General features: G+C 36.0%; 1 protein-coding gene across 4 annotated transcripts in view; it reads right to left on the bottom strand.

Annotated features, from left to right (window-relative positions):
* Positions 1 to 2043: 2043 nt before the first annotated feature.
* Positions 2044 to 21363, bottom strand: part of RELCH (RAB11 binding and LisH domain, coiled-coil and HEAT repeat containing) — a 120227-nt gene continuing 100907 nt past the window's right edge. For 3 of the 4 annotated variants that reach the window (XM_009252431.4, XM_054538042.2, XM_009252433.4), the window contains 3 exons: positions 17531 to 17619; positions 10293 to 10363; positions 2044 to 3743 (listed from right to left, as the gene is read on the bottom strand). In XM_009252431.4, coding sequence (XP_009250706.2) covers positions 3623 to 3743; positions 10293 to 10363; positions 17531 to 17619 — 281 coding nt within the window. In that variant the 3' untranslated portion in view covers positions 2044 to 3622. The remainder of the gene's footprint in view (positions 3744 to 10292; positions 10364 to 17530; positions 17620 to 21363) is intronic. The other variant, XM_054538040.2, reaches the window with a different exon arrangement.

The raw sequence follows: 21363 nt of genomic DNA, 5'->3' as shown, positions 1-21363 counted from the left end.
TGATTCTGCTGCCTCAGACTCCAGAGTAGCTGGGATTACAGGTGTGCGCCACCATACCTGGCTAATTTTGTATTTTTAGTAGAGACAGGGTTTCACCATGTTGGCCAGGCTAGTCTCGAACTCCCAGCCTCAAGTGATCTTCCCGCCTCAGCCTCCCAAAGTGCTGGGATTACAGGCATGAGCCACCGTGCCCGGCCAGTCTCTATTTCTTTTTAATGTACTGAAAAAAATAGTATCAAAACCAAGCACACTGTAAAGTTACAGTAGAACTTTGAAATAGACGTCTACTCATACAAAAGGCTAAATTTATTTTGTAGTTTTCTTATAAGAGAATTAACATCCAACCTTCAAGTTTGAATGTTGTTACCTGGCTAATCTGGAGTATTTCATGAATTAGAATTGCTAATTACAAAGCTTTTTTTTTTTTTTTTTTTTTTTTGAGATGGAGTCTTGCTCTGTGGACCAGGCTGGAGTGCAGTGGTGCAATATCGGCTCACTGCAATCTCCGCTTCCCAGGTTCAAAAGACTCTCCTGTCTCAGCCTCCCGAGTAGCAGGGATTACAGGCCCGAGTCATCATGCCTGGCTAATTTTTGTATTTTTAGAGGCGGGGTTTCACCACATTGGCCAGGCTGGTCTTGAACTACTGACCTCAAGTGATTCATCACCTTGGCCTCCCAAAGTGCTGGGATTACAGGCGTGAGCCACGGCACACAGTCCAAAGCTCTTTAAGTGTAACATTGAAGAGCTAAAGTGTAGTTTTCTTTAATGAACTGAAAAAATTAGTACAATCTTTACACAAAGAATAGCTAAGAAAGTATAACCAGCACAGAATGTTAGCTGTAGTTAGCTACTGCAGTTCAAAGATCAGCAGGGTAGTAACTAGAGAAAGTTATATCCTTGGAGTTCAAATAATCGTCCAAAATAGGTTGTCTTGAAAAATGAGATGATGAAAAGACAGTTCAATACATACTGATCTCACCTCTCTAAACTTTAACAGAGACTATTTGAACCAACTTTTTAAAAACAAGAATGTGATAGCACCTTGACTTGAGACCCCCATTAGAATTATAGTGAATAGTAGTGACATATCCTATAGTAGTGACATATCCTAAAAGCCATGGATAATGAGGATGGCATGACTTAAATTACTCACAATTTCGTTCAGGTTGAAAATCAATTTGATGTTTAGCAAAATAATCTCTCTAAAGAAAGGGGTGAATAATGCAAACCAATGAAGGTCATAGACACCTATGTATAGAGATAGATACTGCCATCATTCAAGCACTGTTCTTGGAAGAATTCAGCTAAATTAGTAATTATGGCACTTCTGGATTTCTGAAAAAATTTAATCTCTGGATTACTCTGGAAACACAGGTATAATTTCAAATTAGCTTTTCATTACTTTGCAAACTTAGTTTTTCATTAAGTTGAACACTTAAAAACTTGTACCATAAGTTTACTTCTGTTTAAAAGGAATGAGTATGGGAGTTTTATGCCCTATTTTGGACTCAGTCCAAATCTCAGTCTCAATGATTAGTGTCTGTCTTGTCTGTAAAGACAAGACATATTTTACTGAAAACAAACAAACAAAAAACAAAAACCACAATGTGAAATCTTAATGATATTAAAACATTTAAGAAAAGAGACTCTCACTTGAAATACACTGTGAATCTTGCCTACTGTTGCCTTTTAAAAAAAATTAGCACTTACATAAATATATTCATTAATTAAGAAAAATGTTCACAATAAAAATACATTCTGCCCATTCACTTGATAACAAACATACACATATTCTACTATAGTTTGAAGCAAATCAGAGTTTAAACATTTTTCTTCCAGGTACCTCTGAAATGTATTAGTTTTATAGCAACATGGTCCCTTTTTAGTAAAAACAAACCAAAATAGGTAAATTTATATAAATTATATTTACAAAATATTAGTATATTCTCATGAATATAGGCTTTTCTCATTTTTTTGCTTAATAGAAAGTATAGTGTTTCAAAACGAAAGTAAAACACATAGCCCAAACCAAAACAAAAACATATGCAAAAACATTTTATTTATAATAGATCAACATTTTTGACATGAAAGGTAGCCACTTTCAATTTCTCAGGAATGCCTAGAACCCAACAGTTTTCAGAAAGACTACTTAGTTCACAATTATTTCACTGTAGGTAAATGAAATAATTTCAGAATGAACTTTTCAAATGGCTTTGCCTATGGCAAATTGTTTTATAAACTTGAATGTATGGTAAGCTAGCTTTCCCAGGAAATGAATGTAATCCAACTATGTTCCAAATGTATTAAACCAGTTTATACAACAAATATGAGAATCACCTATGTGCATCAACTGTGCTAAAACAAGAATTCTTTTTATCAAAATATTCATTTTTCAAAAAGGCCTCACATTAACCCCTCAAACCAAGCACCCCCTTCCTATGTCCAGCACTCTTTTCTACTTCAAGTTGCATGACTGTATAGACAACTGTCAAATTCCAGTGGAACTGTACACTGACTTAAGACTCTATGTAATATACATCAAACACAGGAGGTCACTGACTTTCAGGGACAAGGTGATAACTAACTAGTTATAATTTAGCCAATGTCTTTTTTAGTTTAGAGGGAAAAAAGTAGCCCCCAAGTGTCCTTAACTTTTCAGTACTTCTCTGTAACACACAGAATGAAAAGGTACTCTCTAAAATTAAAATCATTAGAAAATATCTTAAATAAAATGTTTTACATAAATAAGTGTTAAATTTCAGATTCAAACTATATTTTCTTCTGTATCTCAATTTGGGAAAAATCTCACAATCATTAACTCTTCTCAGTTACATTTATTTTTGAGCATTTAAATCTACTACACACCAGTTTGTAAAATTCACCTTGGTTACCTCTCCCCATGCCTATGTGCTGTCTTTCCTCAGGTAAGTCCATTATACGCATCTAAGTGCTGGGGAGGTTTAAATAGCACTTAAAGAATATTCATGAGAGTTATGAAATGAAGGTTTCGTCTTTAGCTATTTACTGTAGGATTTGTAATTCAAATCATCACAGCATCCTAAAGAAATACTGTGTGAATGGAATGCACACAATTCCTATAGAACACACAAACTGATGTCCAAAAGGCACAGAGTAATGCTGGTGGCTCTTTCTAGTCAGTTAAGAAACAATAAAAAGTCTGCATTATTCTTTCATAATTTAAATACTTAAGTAATCTCCACTTTATTATTTTATAACAATGACTTCAAATTTACATTATTTTAAGTACCATTGTAATAGCTTAGTGTATAATACAGATATTTGCGAATATCCCATCCAAAAATTAAAAAAAACTTCTTCACTATATATATATTTATATAAAAATTATTCTGAAAGACAAGAACATAGACAAGGGACTTGGTACAGACCATCAACTCAATTTTCTATCACCACAGTTGTAACTCCAAAATCAACAAATATACAGCAGTAATTAAAAGCAGTGCAAATATCTTTGGAGGTTAGGATAAAATTATAATGCAAGAACATAAAACTGAGGAAATAAAAAAGGCAAGTACTTCAAGTACAAGGAACCAGTCGGCTTGAGGTCCATCTTAGTGTTTACTGGGGGCTTCTTTCCTGCTTCTACTTCTTTCTCTGAAACACATTGGCCAACATGGCGCCTGATGTTGTCAACTGGCCCATTTTGTTCAAAAACTTGGTCTTTGTATCTTCACTCACTAAGCTTGCAGCAATTGACATTGAGCTAGGAAAGAAAATTTAAAATTCATGTAAAGCAATTAAAAAAATAACAATTTTTCATTTATTTAGTAGCATATCATTAACGAACACACTCTGAATTGGCATCACAAAAGGGAAACTAATATTTATGGAGGGTAGTTTGTATATGCCATACTAGATTAGGAGCTTTCATGTTCGTTATCTATAGTAAAGGAAGCAGTACATGTGGTGGTTAGGCACAAGTCTGGGACTGGACTGAATCTTGGCTCTGTTTACCAGCTCGGGTAAATTATTTAATCTCATCTGTAAAACGAGGATGATTCTAGTATTTGTCTCCTAGGGTTATTAGGATTATATTAATACAACTGTAAAGTGTTCAGTATAGTGCTAGGCACATAATAGCATGATGTAATTGTTAGTAGTAGTTATTCTTGATCACTTCATTTAATTCTTACAGCAATCCTGGAAGATAAATATTATCAGTATTTTCACAAATGAGTAAATTAAATTGCAATGAAGTTTTGTGCTGTGCTGATAATAATCCTATGGTATATTCCTTTTTAGGGGGATATTCCTTTTTTGGGGGATGTCCTGAATTGCCAGTTGCATTGATTTCAATCAATAGTTTCGAATCCATTTCTTCTTTCTTTTTCACCAACCTGCTCTGTAGGGAATAAACACAATCTAAATGACCACTAAAGATTGCTAATTTATCATAGTACTGAACAGAAACAGAATACTGATCAAGCACAATTTTTCAATGACCTGACAACTGTCCTGTAATAGACTTGGAATCCACTTTATTGCCTTGTGGCTTTGGCCAACATGCTTTAGATCGCTCTGACTCAGTTTCCTCATCTGTAAAACACAGCTTGCAATTTCTGTTGTAAAATATTCTGAGGATTAAGTAAGATAATGTGTTTGAACATGTCAAAGACAACGTGTGGCAAGCTGCAGGTGCTCAACATGTCTGTTGAATCTACTGCAGGAGGTGTGTGCTGCCACGGAGGACACCTGGGTCTATGTAGTCTATAAGGGTGTGCACTGTGAATTACTCAAGTTAAAAACCAAACCACAACTCCCACCTTGAAAATCTTCTTCACATTGCTCTTCTGACAGTACACCAGTGGGGTCTCTTTCCTGCTGCTTCTCTTCCCACAAAGTAATCTTCCCTAAGGTTCAGTATTTGGCTCTTAATTCTTCAATTATAAAACTTACTCTCCAAGTTTCAAATTGAATCGCATCCCTTTTCCTGAGGGTCAGTCCCACATTACTATTATTTGCTACATAAAGCCAACATCTCAAGCTTTTGTTCACACCTAACTTTAGAAATAACTCTCCATTTTAATTCCCCCCTCTTTTTGCCAGTGGTTCTACTATTTTCCTCTGTTTCTAACAGTGAATTTAATAGCTCCTTCTACTTCTATTTCAAACCAATCACAAGTCCTGTGACCTTATTCATTGAAGCATCTCCTCTACTGTTTCTTTTTACTTCCATGGCTAATACTTCACAACTCAGTGATTCCAACAGTCTTCCATCTTTAATTATCAGATTAACTTCCAAAAGTCACTTCTTGATATCACATCTTAGCTCCAAAATCTTTAATGCTTACATACCACCTACAAGATGAAATGTGCTTTGCATTCAGGAAATGTAGCAGTCTATTTCTTGTTTTTCCATACCACTGTCACTGACTATCTCTTTGACTCCCCTCAGTCAGGTTTGTCCAGACTATTGTTCAATCACTCTCAAATCTTTCTATCCATTGCCTACCCATCTTTCAAAGCCCAGCTGAAGTCCTATGGTGCCTTTCCTTAACATTCTAGCTTTTCAGTGCTCTTCCTTTCTTTAGAAAACTCAGTGTAAGTCAAAAGATAAGTATGATTTAAATTTACATCTAGAAAAAGGGGATGTATGGGTCAGACCATAGTTGAGATATCAAGTTTTTAAGTTTTAATGATATTCTAAGAGGAGGCCAACCATGATGTTAAGGAGTCTGGAAACTATAACAGGTAAAAATTAAAGGAATGAAAAATATTTGGCTTGAAGAAGATTTAGGTGACTTAACCGATACCTGCATATGTCATATGTGAAAAATTGGATATATAATGTATATCTGCAGGGGTGTATATATCTGCATAGGTCTACTGATACACATCACAGTCACCTGGAAAACTTCTGAAAATGCAGATGCCTAGGTCTAATCCAGTACTTCTGATTCTTTCCATCTGAGGTAGGAGGGCCAGGTCTATACTACAAAGCTCTTCAGTTAAAAAAAAAAAAAAAAATCATTGCATTACAGCAATTCCGCCCCCACCCCAAGACAGAGTGTAAATTTTTATCAGTTTTATAAAGGGGTTTGTAACACTCTCCCACCCCTCTACCAGATGATAAAGACTTGTTTTAGAGGGCATAGGCATTTTGGAAAGGGAGATTTTAATCCAGGAAAAGATAAATTTTTAAAAAGAGTTATTAAAATGAAATGGGCTGCCTTGTAATGTGTATCCTCACTGAAGTTTTCAAGCAAATCTCAGATCTTTTCTTTGCAACTAATATCCCTATCTTCTTTAAAACTATTTATGTCCTATATTACTTATCTCTTTTCTTCTCTTTAAAATCTCCATTTGGGCCAGGCACAGCGGCTCACAGCCGTAATCCCAGCACTTTGGGAGGTCAAGACGGGTAGATCACTTGAGGTCAGGAGTTTGAGACCAGCCTGGCCAACATGGTGAAACTCCCTCTCTAGTAAAAATACATTAATTAGCTGGGCATGATGGTGCACGCCTGTAATCCCAGCTACTCGGGAGGGAGGCTAAGGCAGGAGAATTGCTTGAACCCGGGAGGTGGAGGTTGCAGTGAGCCGAGATGGTGCCACTGCACTCCAGCCTGGGAGACAGAGTGAGACTCTATCTTGAAAAAAACAAAAACAAATCAAAAATAAAATCTCCACTTGATTTCTAACACCATTCTGGTTTGCCTTCTATTTCTTAGTTAAGTTCTTCCATAAGCATCTGAAATGTTGGTCTCTAATTCCATGCCTGGTCACCTTCTCCCCATCAGAGCCCCCTTTTCAAATGATATCATTCATCTACCACTGCTCCAACTGTAAGCCTTTAATTACCACCCATATGCTGCTAATGGTTCTTAAATCTCAATGAACTGCCTATAGTGTTTCTCTACCTGTGCCTCACATTTTAAATATTCCTCTTCAGAATAGTTCTTCCTATAGTTCCATTTTGTTGTATTTTATCATCATCCGCTTAAATGTTCAGATCAGAAATGTAGGAATCTTTTGATTCTGTTCTCCTTCACTCTTAATCAGCTGCCAAGTTAAACTGAGTTCACATCTGAAATATGGATCTCAAATCCATCTTCTCATATTCACTGCCATACACTGGCATTATAACATGGTGGTTAAAATCACGGTCTCAAGGACCATAATGCCTGGGTTCTGGTTCCTCCACTTAGTAGCTAGGTGGCCTCTGAGCAACTTACCTACCTCTCTGTCATCTGTAAAATGAGAATAGTAAAACTATCTACTTTGTAGGCTTAGTATGACAATTATTAGCAAATATATGAAAAATGTTTAGAATGGTATCTGGTTCATAAGCATTACTTGTTGTTACCTTCCCATCCAAGACCACACTTCATCTTATCATGGGTTCCTGTAACAGCTTTCTAATCTGTTCCACCCACTTCTCTATTCACTAGAGTCTGGTTCCTAAAGAGTGATTCTCAAGGTGTGGTTCCTAGACCTGCAGCATTAGCACCACCTGGGAACTTGTTATCAATACAAATTCTCAGACTCCACTCCGATCTTCTGAATCAAAAACTCTGGGGCTGGTACTCAGCAATTTCCAGGTGATTCTGATGGACACTAACTCTAGACAACCAAAGTTCCTAAGAATTGGCTACAGGTAGCAGGCCAAATCCAGCCTGCTGTTTTTATAAATAAAGTTTTACTGAAACACAGCCATGCACATTTATTTACATATTGCCAAAGGCTGCTTTCCAGCTACAATAGCAGAGTCTAGCTCAGTAGCTGTGACAGAGATTGTATGGTCTCCAAAGTTTAAAATAATGTTTACTATCTCTACAAAAAAGTTTGCTGCCACCTGGCCTATAACATAAAGTCCAAATTTCCCAGTGTGGCACACAGAATTCTTTATTGTTTGGTGCCTGCCTACCTTTATATACTTATCTCTACCATTCTCCCACATGTACTCTGCACTCTAGCTTTACTTACAGTTCCCAAACACGCTCTTCTGTAACTTTTGTCATTTTGCACAGTGCTGATTTTTCTGCATGTAATCCTCTTTTGCTCTTCCTTTTTTCCTCCCTAGTCAGCCATTCATATCTGAAGACTCCTGTATTCCTTTATCCTTGGAACCATTTGCAGGCATTGTTTTAGTGTTTATCTTTATTTTTAACTGCTTCTTTTTCCCACTTTCAGCTGTGAATACCCCGAGGGAAGAGACTATGACTTGCTCAAGCTCATCTTTGTGAACAGCCCATGGTAAGCCCTCTGAATTTTACTTACTGCTGAATGACTATAAGAAGGGTACCAAAATAGTTATGCATACATTTTCTGCCTGCAGATCAGTGCTTTTCAAACTTTTCTGACACAGATCCATAGTAAGTGCCACATTTACATGATGACTTGTAGTACTTACACAGGTAACTGATGTTTCATAAGAAAGACTCATCTTTATCACTTGGGATGTACTCTCTATTTGATTCTATTTCTTGGGATGAAATACCTGTCACAACCAATTAAATTAATTAAACAGTGTACTAACGTCAATGATCTGCAGTTTGAAAAATACTGCTTTTAACCACAGGCTCTTTGAAGGTGAAATCCATATATGCATCATCTTTGTATTCCCCACAACAAAAGGCAGAGCTCTTCACAGATACAGATAACTTTATCTGCACCCACTCTTGCTTTTCCTTCCATCTTAGAAGCAGTTCCTTTTACTGCTTCAAGTAAAAGGCTTTCCTCTTGTGCTTTTGATCTACAATAGACTTCAGAGGGAGGTTGGGGTCAAGGAAGCCTTCCCTGAAGAGGCAACATCTAAGCTCTGTCCTGAAGGATGAATAGGAACTAGCCAGGCAGAGTAAGAATACTCCTGGCAGACGGAATCATATGTGTAAAAACCTGAGGAGAACAGAAGCTTGCCGTGAATCTGATTAAGTCTCTAGATCTAGACCCAGCTACCAAATATACGAGAAATAGAGAAGAACATGTTAAAAGACAGAAGAGAAATGCAATCACCAAAATTCAGACTGTGGGAAACTCTATAGGACATGACTCAGTTTCTTCAATAAGTAAATTGTACGGAGAAAAAAGGAATAGAAGGGTGACATTCTGTCTATGGATTGAAGGAGACAACATAGCAACCAACTACAATGTACAGAACTCATTTGGATCCTGACTCAAAGAAACAAACTGTAAGGAAGACAAACAACAAATCACTGACATTTATGAAACAAAGAGAAATTTGAACAAAAGCCAGATAGTTGATGATATTAAGTTGTTATGTTGGTGTGATAATGATATTGTGTTTATGTTTTTTTTAAATAATACTTATCTTTAAAAGATACATATCAGAGAATGGGAGGGAGAAGTAGGTCGGGTATGGATGAAATTGAAGCTGGGTTACAGTTATAACATATATAGAAATTCATTATATTTTCAGTTTATTTTTGTGTTTGTTAGAAAAGCCTGTAAAAAACCTCTATAAAAAACCACTAATATAGAAGATGTGAATGTGTCTATTGTTTTAATCCTCTGTGGCTAAAATGGTTATATATGGAGAAGACTGCTTCCATTCTAAGAGGCTTTATAAAGTAAGGGTTCTAACACATCAAAGATATATGCGTGTTGCATATGGGGAATAGGGAGGAGCGCATGCGCGAGTGTGTGTATGTTTCTAGACCGATAGGATGAAACACTTATTCCCAGTAGTTAGCCTTAAAGAAAATACTTTTGAGCTTTTTATGTCTGAGTCCACTTAAGATGCTCAAGGTTACTTCAGTAAGAGTACGTACAGCTCATTTGTAAATAACTCCCACTCCTGAAACTCCAACGTTATACTCTTTCACATCTATGCTTATATTTTAATTTTACTGAATCCTTGGATTCCAATTAGTTTGATTAGAAGCATGTGACTAGAACATTCCCAAGTTGATAATCCTTTATGCAGTACGTTGTTCATCTTACAACTCCTGTCATAACTTTCTAGACATTCTTTTGACCAGTGAGTGAACAACCCAGCTATATATCAGAATTTTGTTGGAAGCTTTTAAACATACAGATCCCTAGGCTGACTGACAATATTGAGAGAAGGCGCAGGGCATGGGGTGGAGACCTGAATTTTAAATTCCCCAGATAATTCTGATGAGATGGTTTATAGACCAGGATTTGAGAACCAATGACTTAAATCATTTTCTTGTCTTCCAAACAAAGGACTATAACATAACACAAAATGACACATTACACTGATTGACAGCAAATTTAGATAGAAAAATTAAGGTTAACATGTAGCCTTAAAAAAGGAATTAATGTCTTACCCTTGAGGCTCTTGGACGGTCTTGTTTTCAACTTTTTGTTCACATTCTTTTATCATGGAACTTAAAATAACCTGATTAAAAAAATTTACCTTAGTGAAATACAGTTTACATAGTAAAATACTATGGTTTAATCTAATGTTTTAATTTTTAGTATTCCTATAAGCTAATATGTTAATTAAAAATTTAGTTTTGGCAGTTACTTTGTTAAAGGAATTCATATTAGATTGCTAGACTAGGTACAGAAGTAGCTTTAAAAAAATCTCAATCATATAACAATAATTTATTTTGATTTTCACTAGTCTTCTTTCTAAATGTTTTCTATTCTCCCTTAGCTTACTCACCATCTTCTAATGTTAAAAGTAAAATGTATATACATCTATATATTTAACATACACACACACTATGGTCACACACACATTTTCCCAGTAAAAGCTGTCCTGTTCTACGCCCCTTTGCTTTCTCCAGGTTGTAAAAAGCAAGATCCCTTATTTTAATGTCTAGAGCTGAGACTAGGTATAGCACCACGGCTACTAAAATATAATGAGGGATATGCTGGGTGTGTAAAAGTTAACACCATTCCTGCAGGGAGACTGAGTGAGTGACAGAAAGGTTAGAGAGATCTAAACTGCTGCTCTAATATCTGGCAACCACACCAGAAAATGAATGGCTCTTCTGAATATTCTTGGCCCATGTTTGGGCATGGAGGTCACTAAAAAAATATTTATTGTCTACCTACTACAGCCTAGGCACCTTTTTAGACGGGGGGGATAAAGCAAATAAAACAGACAATATTCCCTATTTGTGGAGCTTATGTTCTAGTAAGAGAGATAGATACACAAAAAGCAGGTAAATTATGCAGTATATTAGAAAGTGATAAGGGTTTTAGAAAAAACATTGAGTAAGATAAGGGGTACTAGGAAGGCCAAAGTGGAGAATGGTACAATTCACATGGAAGTGTTCAGGGTAGGCTTCATGGAGATGATAATGTTTAAGTAAAAACATGAAGGAGATGGAGGAATAAATGCTGCAGACGCTAGGAAGAGGCTGCTCAAAGGCTGTGAGGTGGGACTAGACCTGCCATGTCCTAAGGAAAGAAGCCAGAGTTGGTGCAGGGTGAGCAAGGGAGACAGGATAGAAGATGAAGTCTTAATTAAAATGTACTAGAAGAGAGGGCCAGATCCTATAGTGCCTTGAGATTATGATAAGGACTTTGGGGATTATTCTGAGAGAATGAAACTTTTATCATGCATCATGTGGGAAATTCTAGGTTACCCTTTTTTGAATGTATTCTCTGCTACCCCACTCTCTTATCTCACAGGTTATAGCATTTGTTGTTTGGCTAGTTTTTTGCTTTTTGGTTTTTAAGGGGAATTTTTTGTATTTTTCTTTATCCTTCTTGCATTGTCTCTGTTTCCTCCAGTATCCTCCTTCTTTCTTCTATATTTTCATCTCTATCTTTGGTATTCTAGGCTTTTCTAAATGATTGGTAATCTTGGGATGTCTACTCATGACTGGAGCACCAAAATGTGGATTAGAATCTCTTTATGCATCGGTAGACTTCACTTTAAGTTAAATCTGGCAAAAACCTAACTTTCTGTTGTTCCTTTTTCCCCTGTAGGTATAAACCTGACAGCCAGCATTTGAAGGGTAATGAGGTGTCCCATCATTAACTAGCTGTCACTTATTTTCCCTCTTTTCAGTATGGTTTTCAGCTATGCCCGATATCTCAAGTCTGCAGACTAAAGCTCCAGTCTCTCTTCAAGGTTGCAAAGGGAATCTGGGAATCTGATCCTTTTAAAGTCTTTAAATTATTCCTCTTATTCAGTCCCACCATACCCTAATGGAGGTAGGGAAATTTGCGGTGAAACAGGCTTGCTTCTTATATGTTCTGTCCTAAAGACTTAGATTTAGCATTTATCCTGGAAGCAAGGATCCTCAACAAAATACTAGCAAACTTAATCCAGCTACATATCAAAGGAATTATACAACATAACCAAGTGGGATTTATCCCAGGAATGCAAGGTTGGTTTAGTACTCCAAGATTAATGTAATACACTGTATCAATAGAAGAAAAAACAACCTCACGATCATCTCAATTGATGCAGAAAAAAACATTTGACAATATCTAACATCCCTTCATAATAAAAACATTCAAAAACTAGGAATAGAAGAAAACTTCCTCAGCCTGATAAAGGGCATCTAAGAAACATACAAAGCAAAACTGAAAAGAACTAAAAGGGGAAGTAGACAATCCCCAATCATAACTTTTTTTTTTTTTGAGACGGAGTTTCGCTCTTGTTGCCCAGGCTGGAGTGCAATGGCGCGATCTTGGCTCACTGCAACCTCCACCTCCTGGGTTCAAATGATTCTCCTGCCTCAGCCTCCCAAGTAGCTGGAATTCCAAGCATGCACCACCACACCTGGCTAATTTTGTATTTTTAGTAGAGACAGGGTTTCTCCACGTTGGTCAGGCTGGTCTCGAACTCCTGACCTCAGGTATCTGCCTGCCTCAGCCTCCCAAAGTGCTGGGATTACAGGCGTGGGCCACCGCGCCTGGCTGCCAATCGTAACTTTTAACACGTCTTTCAACAGCTGATGAAACAAGCAGGTCACAAAAAAACTGATACAAAGATAGAATTGAACCATAAAATTAACTAACCTTATTTTATTGAAATATATAAAACAATATACCTAATAATGACAGAATGTATATTCTTTTCAAATGCCACATTGATCATATTCTGGGTCATTAGGATAACTTTAACAAATTTCAAAGGACTGAAATCAGACTGTTCTCTGACTGTAGTTAAGTTAGAAATCAGTAACAAAAATATCACAAGATAATTCCCCCTGCCCCCCCAATTAAACAAACCCCATGGGTCAGTAATGAAATACTGGAAATAAAACTCTAATTTGAACTAAATGATAATAAAGATAAAATATAGCAAATGCATGGGATACAGCTAAAACAATACTTAAAACCTTAAATTCATAGCCGAGCGTGGTGGCTCAAGCCTGTAATCCCAGCACTGTGGGAGGCCAAGGTGGGTGAATCGCTTGAACCCAGGAGTTTGAGACCAGCCTGGGCAGCATGGCAAAACCCTGTCTCTACTAAAAATACAAAAAATTAGCTTGGCATGGTGGTGCACGCTTGTAGTACCAGCTACTCGGGAGGCTGAGGTAGGGGGATCACTGGGAGGTAGAGGTTGCAGTGAGCCAAGATAGCACCACTGTACTCCAGCATGGGTGACAGTGAGACCCTGTCTCAAAAAAACAAACAAAAAGCCAAAACCCTTAAATTCATATATTAGAAAAGAAGAAAAGTTTAAAAATAACCTAAGTTTCCTCCTCAAGAAGTTAGAAAAATAGAAAAACAAACCTAAACAAAATAAAAGGAAATACAGATGAAAACAAATATAAGTAAAATAGAAAAAAAAGCAGTAGGGAAAAATCAACACAGCTAAAAGTTCAATATTTGAGATTAATGAAACTGATAAATCCCTATTCAAAACTAACTTTAAAAGAAAGAGAAAAAAAAAAACCACCACCAGGCTGGGGATGGTGGCTCACACCTGTAGCCCCAGCGTGTTGGAAGATCTAAATAAATATAAGATATAGCATGTTCTATATAGCAAGACTCAATCTAGAGAAGACTCCCCATATTAATTTACAGAGTCAATTCAATTTCAATCAGAATCTAAATAAGATCCTTCTTGGAACCTGTCAATATAATACTAAACTTTACATGAGGAAGGTAAGGGTCATGAACAGTCAAAACATTTCTAAAAAAGGACAGGATGGTGGACTTGTCCTACTGGATTTCTGGACTTTTAAACAAGACAACTGTAATGAAGACAACATATCATTTTTATAACAACTGACAAAGAAACCAGTGAGAAAGAATGTTCCCCAATAACAGGCACGTACATACACTGGAACTTCATGTATGACAGAGGCAGCATTGCCAATCAGTGCAAAAAGGATGAACTGTTCAAAAAACATACTGAAATAACAGATTGTCCATATAGGAAAAGAAATATAATTGGAATGCTAGCTCACATCATACATAAAAACCAATTCTAGTAAAATTAATAATTTTATTGTATAAAGTCAATTTAAAAAAATTTCAGAAGTATAGGAAATAATGTCTTTTAGAAATGATCAATAAATCTGACTATTAAAAAATTAAGAATCAGTGTTTGAAGATGCCAAAAATATGAAAAGACATGTCATAAATTGGAAACAGATATTCATAAAACATAAAATTGACAAAGTATTGGTATATTCCAGATATATAATGAACTTCTAAAAAGTAACAGTTAAGATAGCCTAAATGAAAAATAGGCAGAAAACCTAAATAGACTTTAATAGAAGAACACAACTCATCAATAAGCATACCAAAGGATGCTCAAACTTGACAGTAATTAGAGAAATGCAAATCAGAAACATAATGGTAATTTTATATTCACCAAATTAGAAAGTTTAACAACACCAAGTGTGGGCAAACATAAGAACTAAAAGAGTACTCCCATACACTGCCTATAGGGGTATAAATTGTTAGCATTTTGGAAAACAATTTAGCATTATTAGGCAAAACTGAAAATGTGTACACTGTACAACTTGTTGATTCTACTCCCAGTTTGTATCTCACACGTGCATGTACAAACTTTTGTACATGTGCATCATAAGATGCTTGTAATTCTGTTTATAATAACAAAATACTGGAAATGTCACCCATTTTCCCAGAAAGAAGAATGGATAAACTACGGCATAATCATACAAAGGAGTACTATTCAGTAAGGACAATAAAATAACTACTTTCGCAAATATCAATAATGAAATTTATAACGAAATGAGTGAAAAAAGCAAATCATATAAGAATACATACAGATAAGAATACATACATATAAGAATACATACAGGAGATTCCATATATACAGGATAGGAGAAATATGCAAAATTAAACAATATGTTGTTTAGGGATAAATAAATATGTGGTAAAACAATAAGAAAAACAAAGTATGAAAATACAAAATTCTGGGCAAGTGTTAAACTTGGAGGAGCACAGGAGAGGGACATGATTAGGGAGGGGCATATATGGAACTTTTAAGATACTGGTAATTTTCTATTTCTTAAGCTAGGTAGTAATTACATGGGTGTTAGTTTAATTATTATTATTTTAAAAAATTTTCCTTCTTTTTTCCCTCATCAACTTTGTGACAGTATAATTGTTTCTTAAACAAGACTGATAGTCATAGCCTTTGTGTCAACTTGGCTAGGATATAGCACCCAGTTATTTAATCAAACAGTGAGACCCACGCATTGCTGTGAAGGTATTCTGTAGATGTGATGAACATCACAATAAATTAATTTTAAGTAAAGGAGATTATTGCCCTAAAAAAATATGGGTAGGTCTCATCCAAGCAGTTGAAGGCTTTATGAGCAAAAAGTGAGGTTTCCTGAAGAAGGAATCTGCCTCAAATACTGCTTGAGTTATCAGCCTGCCCTCCATATTTTAGACTGAAGCCTGCAACATCAATTCCTGCCTGAGTGTTCTGCCTTATGGTCTCTCCTACATATTTTGGACTTGCCAGCCCCCTCAACTGCATAAGCCAATTCCTTAAAATAAATCTCTTAATATATCATTTTGGTTTTGCTTCTCTGGAGAACCCTGACTAATACAAACACATATGTAATATAGCCTTTGAGTGTATATTCTACACTTTACATTAAGAAATGGTATTTTTTTGACAGAGGGAAGAGAATAGGCAAAGGCATGGAAGCAAAAGACGATGTTATATGGTGGAGATGAATTAGTTTGGCATGGCTGGGGCAGAGTGTGTGATGGAGGAGAAAGGGAGAGGGATGAAACTATCAAGATGAACAGATGTCAGATGATAAAAGGCCTTGTATGTAGAAACTTGTAAAGGGTTTTTAATAGGAGAATAACATGAAGAGATTTATACTTTAGAAAAAGTACTTTGGCTGTAGTGAGAAACAACAGTAGAGAGCTAAGACTGGAGAAAAATTAGGATATTCTACAATGGTTTCAATGAGATAACAATAAAGGATTCAACTAACAGGGTGGCACAGGTATAAAGAAACGGAAGAGATTAGAAAGACATTATGAAATTAAAGAACTAATTGGACATATTCTATGTTAACCAGCAGGTATATGACTTGGGGAGAAAGCAGTATGGCATTAGCCAAAGTGGGAGACACAGAGTAATTCTGGTTGAGGGGATTGGCCATGCTGAATTTTAAATGATGCCTGTAGGACATGCAGGTGGAACAGACAGGTGGCAGTATGGCTCCAGCATGGGGTTAGAGCAGAAGATGAAATTTGTGTGATATTAACATATAGTAAAGGCAAGTTAGATGATGAGTATGGATGAACTTGTTCATGGAGAGTAATTCTAATGAATGGAAAGGTGAGGTAAGAAAGGAGGGGAGATTGGGAAGAACTGACTAGAGAAGTAAGAAAAAAACAGGAATAGAAGTGGAGTCCCAGGAGCCACAGGAGTTTTGAATCAGAAAATGCTGCAGAGAGACCTGAAGCTGTAAGAACTAAAAAAAAGTCCTGTCAGGGTGGCAGCTTGGTCACGAGTGATCTTAAAGATGGCAGTTTCAATGGATTAGTGTGATGCAGGGAATATGATGTACCAATAGACACTGTAAAAGTTGAGAGAGTAAATGTGGATGATCAGGAAGAATAAGAGACTTGGAGAGGGATGAAAGGCAGTTTTTGCTATTTAGGAGTGGAGAGTCAAACACCGTAAAAGGAAAAGCTGATGGAAAAGTAGGTTGAAGATACAGAATAGAAAATAAATGATAAACAGGGATTTGGAGGAAACGAGGGGAAACAGGAGACAAATAGAATGAAATAAAATAGTTATGAAGAAATGAAGACAGAAAATAGAAACTGCATTTAAGAAAGTTGATGGTCAGAGATAACTAACATTTTATAGTTAAATTTTTTCATATATGTTATCTTATTAAAGTCTCATTATATTAAGTGAAGGAGAGTGTATTATCCCTACTGTAGACAATTAAAGAGAGGCTCAAAGATGTGAAAGGAGTTGCTGAAGATATCGCATCTAGTAAATAAATCGATAAAATGACATTAAGCTAGATTTAAAAAAATTACAGCATATCATAAGCCTCACATAGAGAAGAACGGAAGTCTATATATGAGGTATTAAAACATGAATATGGCACTGGTAATCACAGTGGCTCACCTCATGCTCTGGAGAGAGATGTTCCATGTCAGTCCGTAAACATCTGAGACCCGGTAAAAAGTGATTAACCATTAAATCCTCTGAAATGACTTGGGACAAGGTAGTTAAGGGAATTAAACGAAACCAAACTGGTATGTCCAACAGAACAACCGAGTTACTACCATATAAAAGAGAAGCCTTCTTATATGATACCTATGGCATGGTGATCACTTAGGGTAAACAGGCTCCCCTCAAGCATGAATCCTCATTTGCAGAGTAAGTTATTTATCAGGAGTCAATTGCATTTATTCACACAAATCTATTTATGTCAGTGGTATTCATCATTTAAATTACAGAATGTCATGGAAATGTATAAAGTGAGTGTAACAATTAAGTCATGTAACCCAATCAGATGTTTCAATGAATATGAAAAAAGTACAAAAAGTAAGTTTTCCATGACAACTAAGTTGAAAGTTTTGGGAAAAACTGGTAAATGCAAATTGCTTAAAACATTGCTGTTTAACTATTATGTATAAGACAATTGTAAAAGATTGAGAAAAATATAAACACCTAGAAAAACTCTATAGTGCATATCAGAAATATTTCTGAATCCTCTTTAAAGAACTTTAACCTGTAAATCATAGACAATTGCATTACAGATGTGATTTACCTGAGAAAGAAGATGTTTAACTATAATCAACAGATTCACACAAAAGAGATGCCTACATCAAAAGACTGGTAAAAGAAAATAACATATATACACTTTAAGTTAAAGTAAGTTATCTAAGGTAGATACCATTTTCCTGATTTCTTGCTTTAACCATCCTGTTACACTGACCTACTATAGGTCCTGATTGAGTTGGATAACAGAGCTTTTACTGTAATAAGAGCGTTTGTTAAGTTTAGGATTACTTGTAGTTCTCAGTCATCTTTGAGTTTTAGTTGATTATCTTGACATTAAAAGGTATCAGGAAAACTTTCCCCAGAAAACAATTCATCTTGTTCATTCACGTCAATTCTGATACATTCTCCCTTTATTCTAGCCTGTAAAGCTAGCTCCTATTTAATATCACACCACAAAAAAGCCAGTAAATGAGTTCCCTTATAAAGATAATTTTTTTTAACGGAATTTTTTGCTCGTCACCCAGGCTGGAGTGCAGTGGCACGATCTCGGCTCACTGCAACCTCTGCCTCCTGGGTTCATGCGATTCTCCTGCCTCAGCCTCCCGAGTAGCTGGGATTACAGGTGCGTGGCACCACACCCAGCTAATTTTTTATATTTTTAGTAGAGATGGGGTTTCACCATGTTGGGCTGGTCTCGAACCCCTGATCTCAGGTGATCTGCCCGCCTTGGCCTCCCAAAGTGCTGGGATTACAGGCATGAGCCACCGTGCCCGGCCATAAAGATGATTAAATTAGATGATTTAAATGAGTTCCCTTATAAAGATGACTTAGTTGAAAAAATGAATTTCACTAAGAAAAAAATCAGTATAACTAGTGCTTTGAAAATACAGTTATAAATAAAAATTGTTCACAAACATGGATCCTATAATGAGTGGTTTATAAATTTAATAGGTATTAAAAATATAAACATCATTTGGTCAAACCAAGTCCCTATAGACATATAGAGGGCTACAACCTAATGATTATGTAGTCTTGCTTTCTAGATATGGGGATAAGTGGCACCAAAATATAACTGTGAATGACCTTTGAATTAGTAGTTTAAGAGTCTGATCTAGAGAAATATGGGCATGGAATGAGAAGCTGAATATGGCCCTACTTAGAAGAGGGAAGTCACTTTTCTTTTCCTCTTTCTACTCACTGTTGGGGGCCTACCTTTTCCCTATGGATCAATCTTTCTCAAGGATTCGAAAGTTAAAGGTAATTAGTTCCATCAGATATTAGGAACCACCTTTACCTTACTGGTGAATGACGGTTAGCCTCTGACTGCTAACAATGAAAGAAAATTCTTAGTTTATTAAGGGAGATCACTGCATTTTAGATAGCTCAATTAGGAAGTTTTTCTTATAAACGAAATCAACCTCTGTTATCTCTGCTTGTTAGTATTAGCTCTGTACCTTAGCTGCACAGTGTGCCTCATCATCCTTCTACCTAAAAACCTTTAAAATATCTTTTCATCCCCAAGCCATCTCTTCTCCAGGTTAAACATTCCTAAATTGCTTCAAACTTTCCTTAAACATGACTTCTTGACTTATTATTATGCCAAAATGTTATACACTATAGTTTTTCTAATGTCTGTATTAAAACATGATGGTAGGCTAAAAGGAGCACTCTTCTGATCAGCTTAGAATACAATGGAGCAGAACAGATTAGAACAATGTGATTTTATTAGGGGCCACAGCACTGTTGACTCAAGTACAAGTTCTGACTCATGTAGAACTAACACTTTTAGTACTTGAACAGGGACTGTTGTTAAGATGGTTCTTCCCCTTACCGTATTGGTATGTAGCCTTTTTACTGTATTTAGTGATATTCTATGCATATCTAAACACACAATAATATTCCTTTTATATAGATTTCTATGCCCTTTGGAAACCACTGCCTTCCCTACTTTGAAAATTTGGTTTTACAGAGCCAAACATTTGGATCTTTTAACTTTCCCATTTTCCTTGAGGCATATTCCTTTAGAAACTCTCTGCTATATAAGATTATACATAACGTTTTGTGTAAGTTTTAAATATTACTTTCACAAAGTCCAATTAAACACACCAATGTTTTCTTTCTTTGAGATACAAACTCTGCGATGCACCACTGTTGCTTTCTTGCAAGGGTCCTATCACTTCTCCAATACTAAAGAATTCTTACTTGCTAATTCAGAATATCAGTTCCTCTTTTTGCTTCCTCTATCTTCCCTAAGTTGAAAATGCCAACAAGAAATCAAGAATGATAAGTTCTGCTTTTAGTGGAACTAAACTTATAGAAGACATGAATAGTTGAGGTTACAAAATTATTAAATTATTAAAATATGGTGCCATCTATATTTTAAAAAACATGGCTCATATCCTCCTCATGATTAGGCCATTTGTAATAGATTTCCAACATAAACTGCTCTGAACCATGCATCCAACTTTCAGTTTTAGTATTTCCAAAGACACATAGCTACTTCACAGATAGCTCTACTTTTCTACTTTCTCTATTTGATTTATTCTGAACAAAAATAACTTCTTATTGGTACATTCTAGTCCAGAATCCAGTGTCAATGACTGTTAGTAATGTTTTATGGCATATTTATCTCATTTAAAATTACCTGTTCATGTTGCTTATTACATCAAACTGGTATAGAACGATGTGAACCACATGTAATAATCCTGAAACTCTTCCTTTGTTCTCTGTTTTTTGTTTAGCATGTACTTTAGTATTTAGCCTTTCACTCTTTTTTCAATCTCTCATTTCCCCTTTCTTCAACCCTTCTGCCTTTTAAATAAAAGAGCCTAAAAGTTGGGAGTTCACTTTGCCCATCGTTATCTTTACTTCCTTCTTAGTTTTATTTTATAGGCATAGGATAGTAAAGAGAACATTTAACAGAATGGCTAAAGTTCTTTGTTCCAGTCACAGTTTTGCTTTCAACTATAAAAAGCAGAAGCCATTCATGTCTTTAAGCCTTAGTTTAATCATTTACAGTCACTGACATGGACCTACATGATCTCTAAGTTTTCTCCCAGTTCTACAATCACTGGAGATCATTAGCTTTGTTGGCCCTGTACTTGTCCAATGTGTGATATCTCTCTAAGAGATATTCATAATATTCCACTGGATACTGAGAGTTAAACCTTCACTGAAAAACCTAAATGCCAAGTCATATATACAAGGCTTCCTTTGGATTAACAGAAGTC

The sequence above is a fragment of the Pongo abelii genome, chromosome 17 (genome assembly GCF_028885655.2).
Source record: "Pongo abelii isolate AG06213 chromosome 17, NHGRI_mPonAbe1-v2.0_pri, whole genome shotgun sequence".
NCBI classification, from domain to species: Eukaryota; Metazoa; Chordata; class Mammalia; order Primates; family Hominidae; genus Pongo; species Pongo abelii.
Note: the sequence above shows the minus strand (reverse complement) of the source record. Positions and strands in the feature narration are given on the sequence as shown.